This window comes from Electrona antarctica (assembly GCF_951216825.1).
Source record: "Electrona antarctica genome assembly, chromosome: 7".
In the NCBI taxonomy this organism is placed as follows: domain Eukaryota; kingdom Metazoa; phylum Chordata; class Actinopteri; order Myctophiformes; family Myctophidae; genus Electrona; species Electrona antarctica.
In genome coordinates, this window is record NC_136812.1 from 27,058,659 (window position 1) to 27,079,313 (window position 20,655).

A 20,655-nucleotide genomic window follows, 5' to 3' on the forward strand; every position below is an offset into this window, starting at 1 on the left:
AAATGGTAATTGGTGTGAGTAAGACACACACATTGGGCAGTGTTGACATCAAGACCATTAGGGTAGGAGACCACAGACCAGACCAGTGCTGGAGTAGGTATGAACTCATCCATGCACCGTCCTGAGGCTGGGGGGAGCACACTGGAAGCTTGGTTAGGGAAGGAGGGCTGGATGATAATAATAATTTCTCAAACTTATATAGCGCTTTTCCAAAGTACCCAAAGATGCTTTACATGGAGGCAGAGGAATAGCAACAAAATAAAAACAACTATTAGAAAAGAAATAAACACTAAAAGCTAAGGGATAAATACATTAAAAAAAGTTATGTAGGGAAAGCAATATTGAAGAGGTGGTGTTTGGAGGGTGGAGGCATCCATGAGTGTTTTGGGGAGTGCATTCCACAGGGTTGGGGCAGCAAAGGCAAAAGCTCTGTCGCCCCACGTACAGAGTTTGGTCTTGGGGACGTCGAGGATGTTAGCATCACCAGACCTGAGGGGGCGGGAGGGGACATGATGTTTGAGGAGATCGCAGAGGTATGGGGGAGCCAGGTTGTTTAGTGCTTTGTAGGTGGTTAGGAGTGTTTTGAAATGGATTCTTTGTTTGACCGGGAGCCAGTGAAGGTCACAGAGGACTGGTGTAACGTGATCTCTGGAACGGGTACTGGTGAGCAGGCGGGCAGCTGAGTTCTGGACATATTGAAGTTTATTGAGGACTTTGGAGGTGGTGCCATAGAGGATACTGTTGCAGTAATCGAGGCGGGATGTGATGAAAGCATGGATAGTAGGGCCTGGATCTGGCTCTGTCTGGAATCTCTGGATGGGCTTCATGATTGTGGAACAGGCCAATTGTGAAACAGGACATTTAGTCATACGAGTCCATTACAACTCAAGACCTTAATTTATTGGCGTCTTTGCGTAATTGCGTCTTGTCTGGTGTGGCTGGCAGTGGCACATGCAGTGACACAGTGCCTTGACTACTGTTGCGGTGGCTGCATGATTAGAGTTGGTACGTATTTGTAATTTGTATTTAGATTTTTGCATTGTAGTGGACTTTAAAATTACATGAGGATCAAAGCGTTTGCACAACTATTATAATGAGGCCGTCCATACAGTATGTACAGTACGTTTGCTGTTCTGTCGGCACTCTGCAATGACTCATACTTACACTTATCATAACCTATGAGAACACAAGGCCATGACATTTCATATCATAGCTATATTCCAGTATCTGACCTGCACATTGGTAGTCAATGAAATCAATCAATTATTGTTGTGTGCATCATTTCCGAAATATTCATTGTAGTAGGAAGAGACTGAATTTGAAAGCTTGTTTCATGCCATTTCAATTGACATCACTGCATTTAGTGCGTTATGTGTCCAAGATGACGTAGTAGACAAGGACATAGATTGACATTGACTTTCATGGTCAACTACGCACACCACAAGGCTGCCCTAGTTTTTAATTTGTGCCATTATTGCATTGTTGGCCTCTGTTCACTACCGTGGCATTTCTCCACTCTGAAGAATTTATTGTTTTAGCCCCTCCTATGTCCAGCTTTGAGGGTTTGTGTAAACACAAACATTGTCCTAACACAAACATTGAATGCCATTGACAATGAATGGCCAGTTTTGAGTTATTTTTTTATTTTTTTTCTGCCTTTATTGATGGTATGAACGGGACTGGGAACACGCAACGTGCTGTCAGGCCAAAGCCTACTGTGTGTGTGTATGTGGCATGCGCCTGGACCACTTGGCCAGCGGGCGTCCCCCAGTTTTGAGTGTTTGTGCAAACACAAACATTGAATACCATTGACAATGAATGGCCAGTTTTGAGTGTTTTTGCAACTGCAAACACAAACATTGAAGACAAAAGTGAGGACGCAAATTGTGATTGGCCGGAATGAGATGATGATTGATGATGTATGATGATAAGAGCGCCCCTCACTTCACAAGGTGTGATTTTCTTTTCTTTACAAGACTTGCAACTTTCTGGCCCCTGGCTCTCATTGGCACTGTATGTGGTGATTGTGGTCCCCTTCATTTTGTCCCTCTACATCAGGGGTTCCCAAACTGTGGTGCGTGCACCCCTTGTCGTGTGCGAATGCCCTCTAGGGGGTGCGTGACATGAAATGGGTAATGGCAGTTTTATGGTGTTATTTAACACACATGGCAAAATCCGGTAAAACACTGTTGTATAAGGAGATGTATAGAGCAGCTGTGGGAGTATACAGCAGCTGCATGTCTCTCAATGCAGTGACATTCTGTGATTATTTGCAATAATCATATTAAAACAATTTATCATATTGTTTACCAAATACAACGAGACTGAGCATTGGGGGGGTGCGTCAGCTAGATCAGGAAGTAACAGGGGGTGCACGGCCAAAAAAGTTTGGGGACCACTGCTCTACATCAAATATCTTGAAAACGGTCCATCTAAAAGCTCACAATACGCTGCATTGTGATGCGTTGGGAGCCTGTAGATCAGCTATATTCTCTTATTATGACATGCCCATAATAGGGGCACTAGGTTTCACGACATGTTTACTAACTGACTGATAGCAGCACACAGAATAAAATGTTGCAATCCCAATGTGTCTGGGCAGTTCCCCGTTGTAGCCTATGACTGCCCAGCCTCACCCTAAGAACATGATGCCACGGGTTACGGATATAACATTTTGTTTACCAGACTAAACAAGCCAAGTCCAGTGGGCAGTCGGTTGGCCATATCACATCAAATAATCAGGAAGTGTGTGCTGCTGCTAATTTCACTGAAACCACCACCATCCTTGGTGTGTGTGTGTGTGTGTGTGTGTGTGTGTGTGTGTGTGTGTGTGTGTGTGTGTGTGTGTGTGTGTGTGTGTGTGTGTGTGTGTGTGTGTGTGTGTGTGTGTGTGTGTGTGTGTGTGTGTGTGTGTGTGTGTGTGTGTGTGTGTGTGTGTGTGTGTGTGTGTGTGTGTGTGTGTGTGTGTGTGGGGGGGGTGGTGTGTATGTGTGTGGGGGACTGGGGTGTGTGTGTGTGTGTGGGGGGGGGGTGGTCCCCTGAGCAGTGCAGTGACGTGGCTGATGACAGATGGAGGATATTGTCAGAACAGTAACACCCAACAGATTCATGAGTGGCTGGGCAGCACGTAGGCACTTTGCGCGGCATCCTGCCTTATACAGCAGGCCTTTCCCTGCTGTTGAAAGGAGGAATGTCGTTATGGCTAAATTCAGTAACTACTGCCATTTGTGTATTTATATACTTGTGTATGTGTGTCTATGAGTGTATACAGTATATACACTAATGGTGCTGCTGACTAATCATCATCAGAGCAGGTGTTGGTTGTGGACAGAAAGGAGATTGGAAGGATATCAATACAGTGCAGGAAACGGTCTGCGGCTGCAGGATAGACGTGACTGGTGGAACATGAACTAGGAGAAGTCCCAGACAGTGTAGGGATGATTACGGTTACGGCATTGCATGATATTGCGTACGTTGTATGACATACTGTACATGTAGCACATAACATTAACCACTTCAAACCAAACCGGGTGTCCCTATTTTGCATACGTCATTATATGCAAAAATGTTTTGATCTGTTTACAAAAAAAAGCACTATACAGTAGATCAGTTATTTTTGCTGAATGTTTGCCTATTATAACATGCCCATAAAAGGAATGCACGGGTTCATGTAGATAAGGGAAAGCCTGCTCCTGTTGGCCTGCTTTATAGCAGTAAAAGGCCATGTGTATTTTGGATTGTCTTTCCTGGGTGAAGTTTGCACCTGTCCACCTGAGTGCTGCCTCATCTTCCTACCTCCCTGTCCTAAACTAAGGCTGAAAGCCACAGGGAAGGGATCTACATTTTCTAGTTCCAGATTTGGCTAGAAATATTATTTGTGATAGGCCTACTGTGTTTTTCAATCTTTCAGAAGAGGTGAATCCAGGGTGATCTTAAAAGGCAACTACACCATTTGTCCCCAGTCAGAGATAGGCCTATGTGGTTCTCTCTTTCTTTGTCCATGACATTCAATGTTGGTCAGATTCAGAATGAAATGAAAACCAAGGATGAATCCTATTGATTTGGTAACTCCAGAGCACCCTCCCCCCCTTTCACTTTTAGCCCCACTAGTGAGAGTGTGGGGGTCTGTGAATGGCAATATCAGTAAATTCAAACTACTTTTTACTGGTTGATGTAAGGAGCAGTAAAGCCTCTAGTCCTAGGGGCCTTTTATTTGAATCAATATGGTATCCTGGTCAGTATTATAAAAAAATCACACCCGTGTGAACTGAGTGGTGCGGTGACGTCACACACTAACCATAGCAACCATGCTCACATGTACGTGGGGCCACGTACAGGTACACAGGTACACACATACACGGACACATACAGACAAAGCTGGTTGTTGGAGTGGTTTGCACCACTCAAAAAAAGAAGCTGATCTACAAGCTCACAACACCTTGCAAATGTCTTCGCCTATAATGACATGCCCAAAATAGGGATGCCAGGGTTAAACATGCCTACAGTATGTCACACTGTATAGGAATGCTGGCCTGCTGCCTGGCCAACCACAGCCACGTCACTCTGACTCAGACATAACCATAAACAAACCTGAAATGCCCATATACAGTATAGGCAGGACCACAGCCACATCACTCAGATATAACCATAAACAAACCTGATATGCCCATATACAGTCAGTATATACAGGACCACAGCCACGTCACTCTGACTCAGACATAACCATAAACAAACCTGATATGCCCATATACAGTATAGGCAGGACCACAGCCACGTCACTCTGACTCAGACATAACCATAAACAAACCTGATATGCCCATATACAGTATAGGCAGGACCACAGCTATGTCACAGACTCAAGACATAACCATAAACAAACCAGATACGTCGTCCATATGTAGGCATATAGGGAACCGGATGACCGTATTATGGTCATGTGCATATATGGGTCCAACTGACAACTTTGTTTTTTGGTCAACCAAGGATCATGTTTTAGGTTGTTATTAGAGAAAGTAAAAGACGAGTATTATTATTATTTTATTTGCTGCTTTCTTTCGTTTTAGCGATTTTAACTATTTTTGACAGGGGCATTCGAACATGGGGCTAAATATGTATTTATGTTACAAAAAATTATGGTGGTCCTGCTAGACCCCAAGAAATTTCATCTGGCCACAAAAGATCACGGGATCTATTGAATGTGAAGGAGGAGGTGACAAACTAGTACTAGTACTAGTCCCCCTAGTACCTCTATACCTTCACATTCAGTAGATCAACCTGTGATCCTTTGTGGCCAGATGTAATTTCTTGGGGTCTAGTAGGACTATAATAAATATCAATAATTAATAATAAAGAAATCGCTTTCAAAATGTGTAAAACAAACTAAAACTCTAGTAATAATAAAGTCTCCCCCATCCTTATTTTTGTATCGAATGATGGAAATGTTATTGCTGGGCCACTTTGATCAGTGCAAAGCACATAAGGGCCCTGAAGTGACTACTTCATATTCCATGAACACTCCCACTTGACAAATTATAATAGAAAAATAGAAATGCTTCTGTCAAATGCTGCTTTTGTACTTAACCTGTGTGTGTGTGTGTGTGTGTGTGTGTGTGTGTGTGTGTGTGTGTGTGTGTGTGTGTGTGTGTGTGTGTGTGTGTGTGTGTGTGTGTGTGTGTGTGTGTGTGTGTGTGTGTGTGTGTGTGTGTGTGTGTGTGTGTGTGTGTGTGTGTGTGTGTGTGTGTGTGTGTGTGTGTGTGTGTGTGTGTGTGTGTGTGTGTGTGTGTGTGTGTGTGTGTGTGTGTGTGTGAGTGAATGAATATGTGTTTGCTTCATTGGTTGGTTGACCTGTGAGGAGGGTGCAGATGTCCTTTAAAAGTAACGAGAGCAAGACTGCCCCCTGCAGGTGATAGATTTGTGCAAATGGTGGTCCGAAAGTGGGCCAGATGTACGTCAGATGTTCAATGCACAATGGTGTCACGCACCGAAAATAGCCTGTTCTTCTATAGGCTATTTTCACCGTCAAATTACGCATACGGCTAGGTTAGAGAGAGCGGTTGAGACGGGAGTACAGTAAATGGAGATACAGGAACTACTGTAACGGGGTGAACACTGACTGACTGACTGTGCTCATAATATAACTGTGTCTTATACTATATATATTATATGGGCCAAACAAGCTGTGGCATTACATTTGGTGAAAATAGCAGATGTATAAGCTCACAATGTGTCACATTGCAATGTGTTTTGAGCTTGTAGATTGGCTATTTTCACCAAGATATCAAGATTAGTGGTCTTCTTTTATAAATTATGTCAATAACTTGACGTTCATTTGACATAAACAGGTCTAGGTTGTCTATGGTTGGATCTTACGTCAGTGAGGTTGGGTTCTAGATTGAGGACATGATAGATATGAAAAACTATAAAGTTGTAAAAAAAAGAAAAAAAATATTAGCGTACAAGCTGTTAGTGACTAAGTACATTTACATCAAGCCCTGTTTTAGCGCATTATGGCTTTTGTGCATAAATTCCTGAATGGAAACGCCTCAAAATGCGAAAGTCACAAAAACACTTTTTCTCTTGAAGGGGGTGGATTTTGAGGCTATATTGAAAAAATGAAATGCGCCGATGGGGTATGGAAACACTTGCGGAAGCGTTTTTTAATTAAAGCATTGAACTCGCATTATATCACTTTTGAACAGTTGGAAAAGAAAAGAAAAAACACGATGGGGAGTCAGTGGAGTGAACGGAGGGTGGGTGGCCAGGGTGGGTGTGATGTTTATACATTACACATTTCTCATTCAGGATCCTAGGTGCACTGTTTTTGAAGCCCGTCTGTCTGCAGGTTCTTGCTCAGGCTCAGCTCTCCCCGGTGAGTAGTGCATTCATCATGGAAGTTAGATCGGTAAATATATTTCTCCAAAACACCTCGGAACGGGTGATGGGAGACTAGTAGTCAACAATAGAAGCGACATCAACACGACCAAAATGTAAATTCATTGTGTCCATTCACAAAAGTCGGAGGGGTCCCTCGTCCCTGTGCTTGAAAACGAAACCCATTGCCTTTGTCAAGTCAACAGACAGCCTGATTGAAAGGCAGCCTCTGGACAGCATAGAGGACTTGCAGCCCAACCAGGCAGTCCGTGTATAATATTTTTGTATAGCCTAAAATAACATCAAAAAGTAAACAAACAAAATCAGTCTGAAGTGAGTGGTACTGTACTGTACTGTACTGTACTGTACTGTACTGTACTGTACTGTACTGTACTGTACTGTACTGTACTGTACTGTACTGTACTGTACTGTACTGTACTGTACTGTACTGTACTGTACTGTACTGTACTAGCCCTCCTCCCTGGCCTGTGTGTGTCTGTGTGTGACACTTGGTGGTGAACAAACGCTATAATGCCATTTTCGTGCTGGCCCAGTCTAACTTCTGAAAAACGTCGGCAAAAAACAAGAAAAACAACAAAGATAGCCTACATTGGCACCCCCTATGCATTCACCCCCTATGCATGCAAATTTCCGTTAGTAGCGAACCTTTGTTTTAAATGGTCCAGGAACAGTTTTGATGTGGGTTTTAACAAATACATTTAGAAATATTCCACAAGTTCAGTATCGGCCAATCGTGAGGAAAAACAATCGGGATCGGTCCCAAAAACCCTGATCGGAGGCGGATCACCTTTATTAGCTTGTTCTTGTCCTATTTTCCAGTTATTACTTTGCTGTGGGAATGTTTTTGCATAACGACGCCGTAACAGTAGCCTTCAATAGTTAATAGTTCTTTATCAACCCTAGACATGATTCTGTCACAGAGTAGAAAGAAGAGGGGGTAGAGGGGGAGTGAGAGGAAAAGTAGCAAGAAAAGGATAGGGATGTGCCCAGAGAAAGCATTGCATTAAATTCGACAGCAGGTGGCGCCAACAGCACATGCCATTGTTGTGTTCTCCTCACTCCTCTCACAGAGACCATGTTATCTAGGTCAACTTTGAGTTCTGTGATATTATTTACTGTTTTGCTGTTTTTTTTAATCCAATGTTTTAGAATAGAAAAACTGAAATGCTCTGATCTTCCATTTTCACAGTTGTGTGTGATTTGTGTGTTGTACTGCAATGAAGTGAATGTAAGCCTGGTCACCTTCACTGTCCCACCTAGACCAGACTCCACCTGTACCATATTACTATTCTGCACCGTCACATCTGTGCCTCTGCCTGTGTGTGCTTGTGCATTGGGTACAGGGGAAAAGGGTCTGTCTCTGTGTGTCCCCTTAGCATCAGGCACAGCGCGTTGTTACTCCTACTGATCCAGGCCTCTCTCTTATCGCCCCAACAGACTGCCTGTCTCTTTCATCCATCCATCCGGCCATCCCTCTCTATTCCCTCCATCAGGCTGGGGGTTGGGGGGGGTCCATGGAGGAAGCTGTAAATGGCTGAGGAGCTCTGCACCGGCTGGTTTCGTATTATTGCAGGTAGGAGCAACAGCTTTTGTCTACATAATGCATTATGTCTGTGCCTGTCCTGAGTTTTGTGTGATTGACTGTGTACAGTACATGTGTCCTACAGCATCTCATTGAGGTCATATTACTGTATATTGTGGGGCTCTATCTATAGCTACGGTTCTGCTAGCTCTGCAGAACCTCTATTGAGGGCCAATAGAGTTTGCAGGTGTGACTGCATGGGCTGGTTGCAAACCATGAAGTCCTGTAACGCAGTCAAATGCTAAATGTCTAAATGTTTTCAGCGTCTGTGTCTGCTTCGTCTCTCTACCTCTATCTACCTCACCCGGTCCCTACCCTTCCTCAGTTCATCTGTCCAGCTGCGGAAAAATATGACCTCATCTGCTGACCTTTTTATTTAATATTTTCTGTATTTTTAAAACAAATTACAAATGGAGAGGGCACCGTCTTGTGTCTTTAAACTAAAGTTATATTATTTTGCATTACGAAGGTTTCATATTAAATTCTCACACTTGCGTATCTACCTGACTATATCCAGCTCCATATCTAGGTCAGTTCACACACAGCACCGTCGTTAGCACCCGGTCTGGTAGTAGCAGAGTCACGTGTGCTGTGCTGTATTATAACCAGAAGATAGTTGTGAGTAGGGAAACAAAATATCAGCTACAGCACTGCACACACACACACACACACACACACACACACACACACACACACACACACACACACACAGTGTGTAAAACATTGAAATGATACAATTTGCATTTACCAGATCATGTTTTCAGCACATTATAGAACAACAAGCACTGGGTACAACAATGAAGCAGGCAATGCTGATCGTGGATTCAGAATATCATTTGTCAATGAGTTAAATGGTGCTTGATAATAAGCAGTGATCATTAATTTGAATCAGCTGTTTGGATAGATATCTTGTAGGGAAAGTAGGCGGACTATTCTTTTTAAATTATATATCATTTTTTATTTCTGTTAGGTTGTGCTCCCAGCGTCCCACATTATTGTTAATGACCCAAATCACTTGAATGAATTGAATGACTGACAACAGAAAGTGATCTCCATAATTTACACACAACATTTTCCCCCTCTTTGGTGTGTCGCCCAGGTGGGTGTGGATATATGCCTAAGCCCTAACCTTTAACCTCACAAAAACTATGCCTAAACCTAACCTCAAAACCACTTCTACCTGGGCGAAACACTGGGAAAAGAGAGTCTGTTAGTAATCTTCCTAGGAAACTTCAAGGTAGATGGAATGGAGGTAAGGTCACTGGCGTCATTTTCGCTATCATGCAATTCCATTCCAGACGGCAGATTCGTCGCACCATGGGAGCCAAACTACACCCGGAAGTTTGGTGGAATGCATTGGAGTCAGTGAGAGCCCAGTGACCAGTTCATGAACAAACACTATTTCTGAATGACTGAGACCTTTTGTAAAGTAATCGCTTCTGGAAAATAACAGAAGACATATTATTGTCTGCTGTGTTTAGATTCTCAAATTAAATTATGTACTGTGCACATCGAAAAGCAAGTGATTAGAAAATAACCTGTGATACAGTATGTCTTCTTATATATTCCTGAACCGATTATATGACACAGGTTTCAATGGTTCATAAATAATGTTTGTTATGAGGTGGTCCAGCTGTCTCGGTTCACTGCCATGTATTCATGGAACTTCCGGTGCGAGATTTGCCTCCCATGAAAGTGTCATGGCGCAGCACAGTCACGTGACCATGATCATTCCTTCTCTAAGCTTCCTTGGGAAACTTGTGGATACTCTTAAGCATTTTCTAGCTCAGTGGTTCTCAAAGTGGGGTTCAGAGTGTATTGATCCGTGAAATTACAGTTGCAAATTGAACGTTTGAGAACCACTGATCTGTTGAAGCAATGGCAAATGTATCTCTGACACTACATGACCAACAGAGGGCAGTACAGTAAGTGAAGCCTTCCTGTCCTGGTGATGGAAGACCAGAGCGATGAAAAGGATGGAGGGAGTTAGAAGAAGATGTGGGGGGTGGGCAGAGGCAACACATGATGAGGAGCAGTGACTAGGAGGAAGGATAGATGGATGGATGGAGGATCTGGGACCAAAAAGAGTAAAGAAACTGGGAGTTGGGGAGGATGAGAACTAAGGGAATGAGCAGGAGAAGAGAGGTGGGACAAGGTCAAGTAAGGGGGAGTTGGTGAGCAGAGGCAAAAGGGGTTTGAGTGGAGGGATAGGCGATTGGGGATAAGGCTGTGGGTAGGCGGGACGGGGTATCCTCGGCTCACAGGGAGCATATGTTGGGTGTCTAAAGACAGAAGGGAGGGGGGTGGAAGGAGGGAACAAGGCTGTGACAGAATGAGACACACGGTGTGTCAGTGTGGCCATGATGATAGGGAAAACAAGAGGAATAGAGGATCCATGAGACGGAGCGAGGGAGGGAGGCAGTCATTGAGAGAGACAGTCTCACATGGACTCCCAGCATGACGTGGTAGAATGCACCGGGTACACGGAGGCACATGACTGACTCTGTTTGAAGCAGGACTGACACACACACACACACACACACACACACACACACCCCTCTTGAGCAACTATGGATTATTTTCTTAGTGATAATTTCATCGTATCGATAATCGATTACTTTTTTCTTTCATTGAATAGACAAGAATGATGTTTTATGATTAATTTTTTTATATTTAATAAATTGATATCTGAAAATTGACTAAATTGATTAGTATGATTAACCTAGGAGTAGTCCTAGTAAGCCAATAATTTGATGGCCGGGGGAGTCTCTGGTATTGACCTGCATCCTTCCCTATTTTTTACTTTTATACACAGCACTGACCATTAGTGTTGGAAAAATGAAGAAACATCCCCCCCCAAAAAAAAAAAATAGATTATTTCTATTAAAATGATTACCGGTATCAATTATTTGTTATCAATTAAAACTTGGACATGGAACTTGTCCTACCTTGTGTCTGAACATTCATGTTATTGAATGGAATTGATCCCAAATGAAATGTCAACCATCTGAAAACTAGTGCTACTCATTCTGGAATAATGTTGATTTTTTTTAAGTGGTGCAACCACTTCATTACGTAGCTTTGTGTGTGCCTGTCTCTCTTTGTTTCTCATGCCCTTTGTCTTAGTTCCATTAGTGGTCATTCCTGGGCCTCAAGCTTCAGTCCGTGTATCATTCACACACGCATGCACGCACTAGCACACCTACTTCCCATCTCTGGAGGCAGGCTGTTATTTGCCCCTCCATGCTTATTGGCTGCAGCTGTGGTCTGCGTTGCCATGACGTCACGCTGATCAATCGTTATCCCTGTGAAGAGAGAGAGGGAGAGAGAAGCCTGATATACTGTGCAGCAAGGGCGGGAAGCAGCCAGGGAAACAAGCCAGCTACTATAATATATTAAATTGTACTGAAGTATAGTACTCAAGTAAATGTACTTAGTTACTTTCCACCACTGCCTGTAAGGGAGTATTCATTCTACACTGTGTGTGTGTGTGTGTGTGTGTGTGTGTGTGTGTGTGTGTGTGTGTGTGTGTGTGTGTGTGTGTGTGTGTGTGTGTGTGTGTGTGTGTGTGTGTGTGTGTGTGTGTGTGTGTGTGTGTGTGTGTGTGTGTGTGTGTGTGTGGGGGTTCCTCACACAACATGGGTTGTGTGACGTGTCAACGGTGTCATCATCAGTCACACCTGCTCAATGTTTTTTCTATGGGCAAACCATTAACGTCATCCATTGCTTGACAAGGTTGGCAGTGGAACACTGCTTTGGCAGAAGGTAGGGTAGAGTGTGTGTGTGTCTGTTTTTTGCTATTCTGCAATATGTTCTCTGCAATTGTACTGTGAGTTAAAGTGTACTGTACCTGTGTTAAGTAATTTGAACATGCCTGTGTATGCATTTTTGAGTGTGATAATTGTGTGCATCACTGCATAGTGTACAATACTGTAGGAAATGAGAGAGAGAGAGAGGCTGTAGTGTCAGGAGATGCAGGCTATAAGCCATGTGACTCAACACAGAGCCTCAGGGATTGGCTGAGCCCAGCTGTGACCTCAGCAAGCTGGTTCCTCCCTCTTTGCCCCCTCCTCCCTCTCTTTCTCCCTAGCTCTGTCTCTCGTTCTCTCTCTCTCTCTCCGCCTCCCACCCTCTCTACCACCCCCCCCCATATATTTTTTTCCCTCTCCAAATAGCCTTTTTCCCCTCCTCTCAGCATCCTCGGCTGATTGTGTAGGGTAGAGCTGCAGCAGTAGCAGCATCATCCATGGCTTAAGCCACTGCTCTGATCGGCAGCCAGCTCGGCCAGGCCCCCTCCTCCTCCTCTCTCTCTCTCTCTCTCTCTCTCTCTCTCTGGGCTAGTTGACAGGCGACGTCTGAGGGTGTCGAAGGCTCGCTGTTAGCTGGGGCGTTAGCCACACACACGCACACACCCACGCACGCACACACACACATGCACACGCACACACACACACGCACACACATGGCTGCTCTGCTGTGATCTATTCCACTGTATCTGAGAGGTATCTGTCTGGTAAACGGGGGCTTCTGTTCTCTCTACCCCCGCCTCCTCCCACCCCACCACCTACTTTCCTTCCAGGCTCCGTGGAGATAGAGGAATGCAAATCTGCAACCATGATGGAAGGTAAGACAGCATTTTAATTTATTCTCATTCTCCTTTGTTTGATCTTTTTAATTCAAGGTAATCCTCCCATACACTGTTCTCCATCGACAGTATGGTGTCTCATGCCCTGGCAAGTGTCTGTGTGTGTCTGTGTGTGTGTGCGCGTGCGTGTGTGTGTGTGTGTGTGTGTGTGTGCGTGCGTGTGCGTGTGTGTGCGTGCATGCGTGCGCTTCAGCTTCAAATGTCATAAGCTGCCCTGCTATTTTGAGTGCACACATTCCGGTGACTTGCATGTCATTCTGAGGGAAGGGCACGGGCAGAGTGTCTGTAGCATTGAAGCACAATGGCCAAGCTAATCGAACCGTGTGTGTGCACGTGTGTATGCGTGTGTGTGTGTGCCCTATGTGTGTGTGTTTTTTTCTTCCCCTCTCCCCGCCCCTCTGCCCTCTTCCCATCGTAAAGGATTATTTGGATTTATTGTGCAGAACGGCTTATGTGCCCAGCTGGCTCACTTGTATAAATTGTCTTTGTGTGTGGTGTTTACGGATACACATACAAACACACACTGCATTATATCCGTTTGCGCTACAAGGCCATTCTCGCCAGCAATAACGGTCACGTTTGTGACGTGTGTATATCGATCTATGAGTGACTTGCCTCTGCCGGGTGGAGAACAAGCACAAAAAAGGAATTCATGGATGCTTGATGTCCCTTTAATTGATGACATCATGACGGCAGGCCAGATCGTGGAGGGATGACTCCATATTTCTGCAGCTGGCAAATGAAAGACTCCCTCCATTCACCCGTGTCTCTGTTTAATCTGCCATCTTGTTCTCTCCATCGTTTCATAATGTTACTTTAAACAGTTGCTGTGTGTTTGACCCTAAGAGCCTTATTGTTTTGAGTCTGCCACTGTGTTAAGTCGACACTGCCAAATAACAATGGGCTATGTTGCTTTCTGTTAGAATTGGATCCAGTGTGACAGATCCATGTTTGGGAAGCGTAACATAAAGGACATATTTTATGGGAAATAAATGGTGTTCCTCAGACAAACATGTCCATCTACTGTACACATCTTCATAGAAATGCTGTGCTGTATGTCATAGCGCTCATGTTTATTTCATGTGAGTGTTCGCTCTGAGCTAGATGATCTAGGCTGTGAAAGTATAATGAGTTGCTGTTGCATGAGTAATGGTATCATTCAGGCCTATTTATCCCACTGTGTTTGGTAAATGAACTCCATGTCTGTGTGTGTGTGTGTGTGTGTGTGTGTGTGTGTGTGTGTGTGTTCGTCCGTCCATATCCGTCTGTTTCGAGACGGGGACGGTCCTTCCAACAGCTCATTCCCTTTGGCTCTTAACCCACTTTACACTGAATACAAAATAATGTTGAGAAAGATTTACTCCTGGTGGCAGTCGTGGGCTGGTATCTATAACTAATTGTCATCAATCCTCAGTGGTCATTTTAGAATAATTTGCGTTGTCCAATAGTTTTTAGACAGTGTGATCTCTATGGAATTATTAACGGTAGGTTTTTGATGAAGATGTATCATTGGGCATACATTCCGTGCATTACGTTGACTATGGTGAATCCAGACTGAAGTAGCTTCATCATTGACTTAAAGGAGTAGTTCACCCAAAAACATAAGTCTTGTGTCTGGATAGGCCGTGTTTATGTTGTTACCATAAAGATCTATTGTAAACAAGGACTCGTTCATTATTTATGTCAGGAAGCACCAGCACCCTTTTTATCAGTCACATCATGTTTAATGTTCCATGCTGGATCTCACAGAAACCGACTAGAGCACAGAATTGGAATAAATGGAATGTAGTCTTATCTAAACGGCTGACATTCTGTACTTTAGATTAACAGCATGTTTGATGACGATGGCATGAAAATGTGTACTGATAAACATCAATGGCATCTGTTGACAACAATAGTACAGTGCACATGTTCTCAACAGGGTTCCTCCAGGGACCCCCAGGAACCGTTGAGGGGGTTACAGGGAATCCCCAGCTAAATGACTGATATTTAGGAACCAAATGGACGCTTACGGGTCTGTAACCCAAAGAGTGTACACATTGAACAACCATTTAGTACACTCGGAGTTAAATTAACACTGACAATTGTACAGTGTAGAATCTACAATCTACACTGTAGATTGTGGCCCCAGAGATAAAAATGTTAATAAATGGGGGTTTGTGCATATCAAATCGGGGGTCCTTCAAAAAGGTTGAGAATCATACTGTAGGTCTTAGTGGGTAGTTGTGTGGAAGATCCCTCATTTCTGTCAACATTGCAGAAATACCATTATGTTTGTCACACCAGAGATTACTTGATGCACTGTCAAGTGTCCTTTGTGTCTCCTCCATTGTTACAGACAGGGGTGTCACAGGGTATCTGAAGGTGGGGGGGGATGAGTGTGGAGGGGACGATGCCCGTGCGCCGAATTTGGCGTTTAATTTATGCTGTTTTTAGCCTATTCCCGGCCAAAATTCCCAGGTAGGCATGCTTTGGCTAGGCAAAAATGGCTTTCATATAGAGGAAACAGAGTTGTTGCTGACGTCCAAGTGAAAAAAAAAAAACAGTCGGTCAAAAGTGGGGGGGTGAAATCGCCTATCTGTGAGAGTGAGAGTGGGGGTGTTGCGATGTACTCCCAGTGAATGGTGGTTGGTTATAGAACACATTCACACAGGCTTCAGGCTTCAGAGTCTTAATATTGACATGCTGACTGAGCAGGTACAGACTGAGTAAATGCAAGACGATGCTGTTAGGTAAATATTCTAAATATATATATGGCCTGTGATTAGTGTTGCAATTGCATTTTGACAGCATATTGTGTTAATGTGTTTTAGTCATAGTCTTTTGAAGAAAAATCATATTAGTCACATGAAATTATTTAGTTTTGGTCGAGACGAGTCTACTAAATCTACAGTTGATTTAGTCGACTAAAATGTATTTTGGCAGGCCTTGATGGTGCCATGATGGCTGATTTTAAACTTGTTTGCATGCTGAAAATAGCTGATCTACAAGCTCACAACAATGCGTCGCAGTGCGCAACATGCAACCAAACATAACATGACTTGTGTTTTAGGTCTACTGGATCTCTTCTCCACTAGTCCCTCCTTAACATTTCAGTCTATTTGTTCTACTGGATCTCTTCTCCACTAGTCCCTCCTTAACATTTCAGTCTATTTGTTCTACTGGATCTCTTCTCCACTAGTCCCTCCTTAACATTTCAGTCTATTTGTTCTACTGGATCTCTTCTCCACTAGTCTCTCCTTAACATTTCAGTCTATTTGTTCTACTGGATCTCTTCTCCACTAGTCCCTCCTTAACATTTCAGTCTATTTGTTCTACTGGATCTCTTCTCCACTAGTCCCTTAACATTTCAGTCTATTTGTTCTACTGGATCTCTTCTCCACTAGTCTCTCCTTAACATTTCAGTCTATTTGTTCTACTGGATCTCTTCTCCACTAGTCCCTCCTTAACATTTCAGTCTATTTGTTCTACTGGATCTCTTCTCCACTAGTCCCTTAACATTTCAGTCTATTTGTTCTACTGGATCTCTTCTCCACTAGTCTCTCCTTAACATTTCAGTCTATTTGTTCTACTGGATCTCTTCTCCACTAGTCCCTCCTTAACATTTCAGTCTATTTGTTCTACTGGATCTCTTCTCCACTAGTCCCTTAACATTTCAGTCTATTTGTTCTACTGGATCTCTTCTCCACTAGTCCCTCCTTAACATTTCAGTCTATTTGTTCTACTGGATCTCTTCTCCACTAGTCCCTCCTTAACATTTCAGTCTATTTGTTCTACTGGATCTCTTCTCCACTAGTCCCTTAACATTTCAGTCTATTTGTTCTACTGGATCTCTTCTCCACTAGTCCCTCCTTAACATTTCAGTCTATTTGTTCTACTGGATCTCTTCTCCACTAGTCCCTCCTTAACATTTCAGTCTAGTTGACGAAATTGTCAGTATATTTAGTGTTACTTTTAGCCATTAAATAGCTTAGTTTTTATTTGTTTTTTTATCTAGATTTTCGTCTGTAGAAAAGGGTAGTCGACAAACATCTTTCATCATAGTTTTAGTCGACAAAATCAACACCGGCTGTGTTAGTCACAGATGCTGATAACCAATCTGTGTGCGAGTTGATGTCTGGGCTCCTCGCTCATACAATGTCTGTTGTCACAGTAACTGATTAACTTTGTTGATTTATTTGTTTGATCTACTCTATGTTTTTTTTTAGGTTAACGTCTAGCAAATGTTTTGTGCTATGATAATTAAAGGTCATGCTGAATACTTTTACATTTGTTCCACAACCACATGAACCGAACGTCCCTATCCTGGGCATTTGTTTTGACAAAAATAGCAGATCGAGAAGCTCACAATGCAAGCTTATAAATCAGCTATTTTCAGCTAAGAGATTTGGTTTAAAGGGAAAAAGAAGGGGACCAAGACAAGTATAGACCCCAGGGGGACTCCAATCAAGTGTTTAAAGTCTATTTTATACTTTTGGAAGTTTAAAATAGGGCTTAAGTGATTAAAAGCAGGAAAAGACAACACTTTTATGATGTCACGATATTACAATATAAAGTCCAAAAGTCTCGTATCACAAAATCGATAATATTGATATATTGCCAAGTCTGTTTGTTTTTGTTACGTTTTTTTTGGAGGGGGGGGGGGGGGGAGGGAGGGAGGGAGGGTGTCTTTTTCTGAGGCGTATACAGTAAACGGAGAGAGAGAGCATTGGAGTCAGACATGAAGCAATGGTCCTCAAAAGGAACTCACTGTCCTAACCTGTTTTTTGTTGTTTGAAATGTATTGACTCCTCTGTCTCCTCTCCTGTGTGCTGTGACTGTCCTGCATGGGCTGCATGCGTGTCACAGGCCAGGTGTTAGGTAACAGTTGCGGGGAAACGCGACGATCTGTAAATAGCCTCCGCTCTTTCCTTAGAATGACTAGCAGAGGCTTAGTGTGGACCGTGTGAGTACTGGATTACCGTCAGGTGTTAAAATTGGACCCTAATCCTGGCACTGCTTTTTATAGCTCCTTCCCATGTTAGTCCAGCGTGGCTGCTCCTGGGTGACGGAGCTATGAAAGATGGAAGACAACTGATCTAATGTATCCATTGAGTAATTCATTGGTATATTACAATTGAAGGAGCAATTGTCTATCAAGATACAATAACTGTACCGTATGTTTCTTTTAGTTGTTTTTAGTAGCAGATTCTCCTTGTGCATTTCTGTGGTGACTGTGGGCCCTAGCTAGGCTGTTTTTGTGTGGAGCTACTGTCATGTCACTGGAGCTTTAGTCAGCTAGCCTCCAGGAAAGCACTCAGCCAGGTCCTGGGATGTCTGTTCCCATGGGACTTTGACGTCACAGCAGGGCACGCTAGTCCACGCCTATGGTATCAGAATGGACCATTATGGAGTTGAATTAACACTCCGGATTTAACAGTGTAGTTGGTGTAGTGGAATTTTCTGCATCCAACGTTCACAACAGATTAATCTGAGGTCACCCACGCTTGATGCTTCAGCTGTAATGTCCCATTCATATCTTGCTCATCAGCCTGCTGAATACTTTTAGAGAGGCTCTGTGCGTATACTTTTACTGTATCCCTGGTCAGGATCAACCCTACATAAACCCTGGATCTATGGTGGACTGGACTTCACTGCTCCTGTGCAATGGCATGCTTCAAGTTGGCTTGTTGTCACATACAGGCTACATACAATATACAGCTGATAACATCATTGCAGGCAGAGACATTCTTGTACTGAGTGCACCATTTCATTTTCTTCAGTTGAGAAAGCGGAAGTGGAGGGGAAATTAAAATTACATGACTGTTATTTTAGTTTCCTGTCCACTTTCGCAAAGTATCGTGAACAACAATGGTATCATACTAAAATGTTCTTGCATGTCAGGTACAAAGAAAAATGTCAAGTAGTCAGTGATTTGCTCAACCCTTTGTTTCTTGGCATAAAATGTGCCTCACCACCAAATATGTCATGGCCCGGCCCACATCCTCCTAATGAATACGATGTAGAGTACAGTCCAAGTTGAGACGCCACAAGGTACTTCTAAAACAATAGCAGATTAGTCAACAGGAATATTGTACAGCTGCAGACGTGGCTGCTTCTTTTTTATTTATGTTAAATGGGTTTAGTGGGCCCCAGGTTCACATCCAAGGCCATGTGAACTTTGAGTTCAAGAACAGCAATGTTATGGAGTTGTGTGACAGCAGGGCCATGCTGGCTGCAGTCATTTAATGATGTGTGTTTCCTGTGGAGCCCTTAAAGGGATAGTTCACCATTTTTGAACTTAAGTTGTATGAAACTAGAATTTCGCCGCCCTTTGGGCGGCGAATCCTAGTTCCGTGGGCAGCGCAATGGGAAGAAGGAAATAGCGGGATTGGACAGACTCCACTCCAGTATTGTGCCCTTGACATGTAGTAACGGATGGGTATTATTATTATTTGTTGTATTTTCACATCAAAGGAAATTAATGTAAATGAAAATAAGCAGACATGAAACTGCTGTTTACTGTGTTTGTTTGCTTACAATAAATTACTGTTTTTGGAAAGCAAAAGCTGTAGAGAATGGAGCAGAACATACTGTAGTATATTTTTTGGGGGACCTTGACTGCATTATAGTAGGGCTACATTATTTTGGATTGCGGATTGCAGTGACCCCACATTGTTTGTTCGGGAACAATATTTGTAGTTACAATGAGGGCTACATGAGCCGAAGGGAGAGAAACACTTCGCCTCTCTCCAGTCCGTGCATATGGTGCTGGTACGGATCGCATCGCTGACTGACATAAACACACCGTTACAATTCAGAGGCACTTCAATAAGAAAACTCAAGTAATAACGCTTGTGTGTGTTAATCTGCCCGATGCTGACGTTAGTATATAATGTTTAGATTGTTTTCCTGGCTGAATAACAACGGATCGCATCGCTGACTGACATAAACACTCCAATTCAGAGTCACCCCGCACGCACACACACACAGAATCCATGCGCCTCGGTGCGTCGCAGTTGTCATGTTTCCATGAATTAAAGGGGTCGCGCAATTGTCGTGTTGACATTAATGAAACTGGTGGTGCAATTGTCGTGTGTGCATGAATTAAACGGTGTATTTATGTAATCGCGCCGCTGTCCATCCAAGTCCGAATCAGTGTGTGTGTGTCTGTGTGGGACTGTGTGTGTTGTGGAAGACGGGGAACAATGTTGCCAGGGTCGTGAATTGTAAGCGAGTTGTAGGGTGTGTAAGTGGCGTGGTGAAAGGCTTTGTTTCTGGGTCTGTTTGCTTGTTTCTGGGCCTGTTTTGATAGACCTGGCAACAGTGGCCCGTGTGTGTGTGTGTGTGTGTGTGTAGTGTTGTGTTCGTGTTGTTCTTCTAATGTGTGTGTGTGTAGCGTGTAACTTCCGGTGTTGCAGAAACATAAAAGCTCTCGTGGGTCACGTGGTTGGCTGTGAGCAAATGGGAGAGGGGATGTAGTGTTGCCAGGTCCGCGTATTGTAAGCGAGTGGTAGTGTGTGTAAGTAGCGTGTTGAATGGCATTGTTTCTGTGCTT

The 20,655-nt window shown here is 43.5% G+C and overlaps 1 protein-coding gene across 5 annotated transcripts in view; it reads left to right on the top strand.

Annotated features, from left to right (window-relative positions):
• The window catches only part of sgip1a (SH3GL interacting endocytic adaptor 1a), a 93,921-nt gene that overhangs the window by 7,294 nt on the left and 65,972 nt on the right, over positions 1-20,655 (top strand). For all 5 annotated transcript variants that reach the window (XM_079505861.1, XM_079505863.1, XM_079505862.1 and 2 more), the window contains exons 2-3: positions 8,329-8,464; positions 13,053-13,097. In XM_079505861.1, coding sequence (XP_079361987.1) covers positions 8,422-8,464; positions 13,053-13,097 — 88 coding nt within the window. In that variant the 5' untranslated portion in view covers positions 8,329-8,421. The remainder of the gene's footprint in view (positions 1-8,328; positions 8,465-13,052; positions 13,098-20,655) is intronic.